Raw genomic sequence first — 6,000 nt, 5'->3', positions numbered from 1 at the left:
TAGGATGCCATTTCTTGCTTTCGAACCAAGATTCCAAGGATGTAGATTGTATCTTTAGTCGACTTGAAATTTCATATTTTTATAGACCAAAATATAGCTCAGTCACTAAGCTTGATAAATTATAGTGGAATTCTATGGTATCAATACAGTAATTTATGATTATTTGGTTATTCAACTGTATATATAAAACCTTAAAAAATTATTATACAAAATACTAGTCTACTAAAACACAGTCAAGACAGGTCACTTTGTAAAGACTAAAGGTCAGTTTTATATTATTGGATATGGTATCACAAGTGCACGTGAGCCGTGTCATTGTAACTTCTGTATTGTTAACCAAGCACAGCTGAAAGATCAATATAATAAAAATAATAAATATATAATAAATGTATAATGTTATGAGATTTAACATAAATGTTTAGACTAAATAGCTTTTCATGTTATAAGTTGTTGTCATTCTAGAACGAGAGAGGCATAATTTATATATTTATTTCCTAATTTTTTATGGTAGTTACAAGATCGGTCAAATCTACCAAACCCATAAAAATAATCATTATTGAAAATAACAGATAAAATATAAAGTTTTCTTCTTAAGAAAGGTTTGATAACTACTTTGGCATTATAAAGATTTCACATGTGAATTTTGAAAACTTTCTGATGCATTAAAGTATTCTTAATCTTAAAATGAAAATTACTTTCAGATAAAATATAAGAGATAATACTACCATGCCACTTTATCATATAATGGCAACAAGACTAAATAAAAATAACACTATCTTACCCTCAGTTCTTTCTTCTGATTTATTTTCATCTTGCTTGTCCTTAGATCCAGTTGTATTCAGTTTTGTCCCACCTGGAATCACATCAACCAGAGCTTAAGTGCAGATTATAACAACTTTTGTGGGTCACTTATCTTCCTAGCTTGCATATTATTATATAAAATAAGCAACTCAGAGATGGTATTTTAGTGCTAAATTTTAACTGATAAAATAAATTATTTTAATAATTCTAAAACACCTTCCATACAAAAAATTTTTTAAACTTAAATCAATACACAAGCTGTAATATTTTAAAATTTCTTCAAAAATTAAACTTTTCAATGCTACGAACTACTCCAAACAATTACAGTGGCAAGATTTTATAGTTAAGATATTTCTGAATTGTATGAACAATAGAATTGTTACTAAAGTACATCATAGCAGTACTACACATTCATTTCATACAGTTCATGAATCAGTGTGATTAACATTATACTGTTAAATTACCACTTGTGGAACAAACTGATCTCAAGATCAAAGTATTAAGAATTAGGGATTGCATAAATGAGCTTACACGAAAGAAGAAATAAATACATAATCAAAATGAAAATTACAGAATGGTAACAGAAAAATAAAGATACCAAAATCACTCAGAAAAATGTTCTACCACCTAAACAATGCACACAAGCACTAATACTTGTGTAGTGATAATAATTCATCTAAAACAATGATGGTTGTTTAGCCACCTGAAAGTAATGGCTTCCAAAATCAACCAACCAATGAAACTGTCCCTTTAACTAGTACTAACACAGTTATAATCGATTAGGCACTACTTAAGAATGCTGTTTTGTGAAAGCACTCATAGTACTCACAAACAACTGATCATCAGTGCATATACCATCCTAATTTGTCTATAGAATCTGCAATGACCTCAGAAATTGTCCACATCAACAATCAAATGGTAAAGATGGGACATATATAAAATGTACACAACTACTTAGATGTTTTAGAATTATACTCAAGTGTATTTTTTCAGATCTTATTAAGTGTTTGCTACTATTTTGAAACTATTTTTTCGGTGTAGTTTAAATGTTGGGATAATCAATTATTTACATATCGTAAGAGCATATGTAGAAGTTTCTGATCAATGTTTTATTTTAGTTCTTCCTAAGCAAGTCAGTTTGATATTAAAGTAGGTTTTCAGAACATCAAATATTTTGCTACTCTTTTACTAATGTCCCACATGGTATGAATACATTTAATAACTGCTATTTATCAAATTTATTGTAAATTCTTTATTACTGAAATACTATTTCTCTCATCTCATCTGTTGATGAAAAATGCATTTTGTAATTAGAATTAGAATTTTAATAGGTATATGAAAACTTTCTTAAAGGTGGAGAAACGTACACCGCTTGTTAATTTAGCACAGAAGAAAAGTTTAATGACACTTCAAGAAAACAGGTTTGTACAAGTTCACAATGATTACTATGACTTACAAATTTCCTTATAGGTGTACAATACTTACCTTTATAGATATGCACTTGGTCATTCTGACCAACCTTTTAACTAACATGTAACCACGAAACTATACATACCATAACTCTGAATGTACCAAGTTTATCTACATGAAATTAAGCAAGTCTATTATCTTTTAATACATAATATTTAAAAATTATTTGTCTGTGGATTCACAAAGTATTTACATAGTTCACTCTGAGTGAAATGTAATTTGCATGCTAAGTTAATTAATAAAATACTTATTTTTATCTTACAGTTTTCATATTTATACAACCACTAGAACCTCCAAAGTGAATATCAAGTCTTCAATAAAACTTCATAATTTATCTCTTATTTTTCTACGTTGATACTAACTGTAAAGAAATCCTCAACATAATGAAATTTAAAGTTGAAATAAAATTTAATTTTTTTTTCTTTCGAGAATGACTGTAAATGAACTGACAATTATTCTATTTATACTAACAGCATCATATATCTAGTTTTGTGGCTTTACAGCACTATTTGATGTCTCTCAGTATGTCAAACACAATATACCCAGGACAACATAATGTAAAGAAATGTATAAAGTTACACCATGCAACCTCACAGTGTGTGAACTACACAAACCAGCTGATCTGACATAATGTTTCTAATTCTTAAATTTCAGTTATTTTTGTTTTAAAAAAATATAATAAAATATATATGAACAAATTTAAGACATTTTGAATGATTGCCTGAGGGATAACCATTTACCAGACTTTGGTTATCCTACAAAGAAAAAGGCTGTTCTTTTGTAAGTAAAAAAAAAAAAATGTTCACAATAATATAAGGATAGGTGCACATAAACAACAACACATGATTAACAAGATTATATCAAATATCAGATATTTTATTAAGATCAACAACATGATCATCATTGACACAACATTGTGTATTCACTGATGCCTCAACAAACAACTTGGGCACCTTAGATATACTGTAAAATGCTCCTTAGTATTAAAAAAGCAGACTAGTTCATGAAGTCATTATGCCCATTACTGGACACTGTCTAGCTGCCCTTCAATTATCTATTATTGAAAAGAAACAATAACATATAATAGTGGGCATGCAAAGATATGAGAATTGACCTAAATACTGAATACAATATTCTCTTTATGACAGAATCATTAATTTATTTTCTGAAAATAAAACAGCAATAGTGATGAAGCTCAAGTTATAAAATCTTTCTGAGCTCTGAAGCACAAACATGAATGAAAAATTATGGGCATGTTGAATCTACGTGTCAAATGGACAGCAACTGCCTGTTGTAGAAACCTACAAATGTAGAGGACGACGTTTCAAAAGTCTTCCGTCTTTAGAAACGTCGTCCTCTACATTTGTAGGTTTCTACAACAGGCGAGTTGCTGTCCATTTGAAACATAGATTCATTATGAATACTCTGCCTAAATAACCTATCAAAGATTATGGGTATGTTATATAACAGGATAGCATTGAGCTTTCACATAGTAGTTTTAACTCGTACAAGAACACGAGACTGCTAAACAAAATTAGCACTAAAACATTCAATGATTACTGTGTTTTAAATTTAGAATTAAGGAGTTCCAAAAATGGTGATACATTTAAAATATTTAAATTTGATGAATGCTGTGAAACTGTTAAACTATATTCCTGATATGAAAAAAACAAATGTATTTCAATAAACTAAATCAAAAGTACAAAAACATTTTTACCATGAGTAAATTTTAAACTATATAAAATTAAGAACAAATGTTCAGTTTATTATTATACCATACAAAATTTGTTCTAGAACAGGCCTCAACAAATCCCAAGTGCCAGGTCACCATGGCGAGTGAAACATTCATCACGGTGCCTAGTATTTTCTTCCGTTGTATTCTTGCGTAAGGCTGTGCTAAATACAACTCAAACCAAGAACAGTTCTGGATTCATGTTTTTTCACAAATTAAGTTGTGCAGTTGCACAACATGTTACTAATTTCGCACAATTTTGTTTTTTCTTCTACCTCTAAATTCAGCCAATCAGTACGCATGTTTAGACTCAGACGGAACCAAAGGCAGTTAGTTCAGGCAATACTATCAAGCGGTTGTTGATATCATGATCATTAGCATGAACTCGTTGTTGTGAAATTAAATAAATGTACAATGATGTCTCAATTATCCGCATTGTTCCGGGGAGAGCAAAAAAATTGCAAATAAAGAAAAACAGCAGATAATCATGTATCTCACTAGTTAGCCCATTGTTTAATGTAAATAAAAATTTTCAATATATTTAAGTTCCTTGTTTTAAATTATAATCTTTTTACTGTCATTTAATCACACCATCATGAAAAATGATAAAAGTCATCACAATTATAATCATAAAAGCCAAGTGTTGGCCGGTCAGTCACATTCGATGTTTCCAAATATAGGCATAAATAATTCCTAAATTTTGGCACATTTTCTGCTAAAGACACAGAAGTGCATTTGCACCCTATCAACACTTGTGAAAAATAACTCAAAAATTAGTGCAAGTCTATGCTTGTGAATTATTAAAAACAAACAAACCTTTGTTAAAACAGACTAAAGATAACAATTACCTATAGGGAAGAAGACACCCCAACACAACCTGAACATGTATCTGTAGTTAAAGGGTGCCCACCGTGAAGAATAGAACAGCAGGACGACAACTGAAGTTGAGTGTGTATTTTGTATATTATGATTTCAATCATTAATCAAACCAAGCTAAAAATATTTTACATTGATGTCTAAACAGCTAAAAAATAAAAGAGGCAAAGATAGGTTTGAACCGACCAACTTACTATTTGAATGCACGCTAGATCCTGCAGTCAAAAACCCCCCCAGATATCACATAACACCTGAACTTTTGCAACCACAATTTATTTCAATTTTTCCAAAACATGTAAATCACTGTCTATAATTGTAATGGCACAATTATTTAGAGAAAATTTTTTAGAAAAAAAAAAAAACGTGTATAATCAAGGATTGCAGATAACAGAGGCGCGGATAATTGAGGCACTAGTGTAGTCCCCATTTCCCGGTAGTGAAGTTAGGTTAGGCACAGCTGGCTTCTGAGTTTTGGGGCTGATACCTACATCTGAAAGTATTTGTCGAGGCCTCTTCTTGAATAATAAAACAATCATACTTACAGTACAAAAAAGATAAATAAATAAAACATAAGAAAACGGTCTTACCAACAAAGTTTATTTTAGGCACCGATACATTGGTTTTGTCTCCCGAGGTACCAACATCTGACTTAGCAGAATCACTATCACCACCTTTGATACCTTTCTGGGTAATGGAATTGGTACTAATGACTACAGGATCTGCTGAAGGAATTGGCTTACCAAGTTTTGTGTGCAACTTCACTACCTAAAAAAAAAGTAAAGAAAATATTCTAGTATCACTGACTAAAGTCACAGCAAAATAGGCAAATAGTAAAGTATAAACAATTTTAAAATTTCTTATAGCATTACTTGTCACGACTTTTACAAAACAAGACTATTACAAACCTTCTTCACACGAATTCCACAAAACAATATTAATTCACATTTATCTAATATGGCTTCTACAAGACAAGATTACTTCACAACTACTTCATGTAACTTCTAGAAAACAAAACTGCTTCACATCTACTCAACTGATTTCCATGAAAAGAAAAATATTACTTCACATGTTTTTATCTTTCCAGCCCTAACCGTACTTCAGATTCTTTATGAAGGCAACTG

General features: G+C 30.4%; 1 protein-coding gene across 1 annotated transcript in view; it reads right to left on the bottom strand.

Moving 5' to 3' along the window:
• The window catches only part of LOC106458504 (zinc finger RNA-binding protein-like), a 93,666-nt gene that overhangs the window by 42,514 nt on the left and 45,152 nt on the right, over nucleotides 1-6,000 (bottom strand). The window contains exons 8-9 of the mRNA XM_013918025.2: nucleotides 5,467-5,644; nucleotides 782-853 (exon numbers count right to left, since the gene is read on the bottom strand). Coding sequence (XP_013773479.1) covers nucleotides 782-853; nucleotides 5,467-5,644 — 250 coding nt within the window. The remainder of the gene's footprint in view (nucleotides 1-781; nucleotides 854-5,466; nucleotides 5,645-6,000) is intronic.

Source organism: Limulus polyphemus, unplaced genomic scaffold (assembly GCF_000517525.1).
Source record: "Limulus polyphemus unplaced genomic scaffold, Limulus_polyphemus-2.1.2 Scaffold477, whole genome shotgun sequence".
NCBI lineage: Eukaryota > Metazoa > Arthropoda > Merostomata > Xiphosura > Limulidae > Limulus > Limulus polyphemus.
The sequence above is the reverse complement of the archived record's forward strand: the minus strand, read 5'-3'. Positions and strand labels throughout refer to the sequence as shown.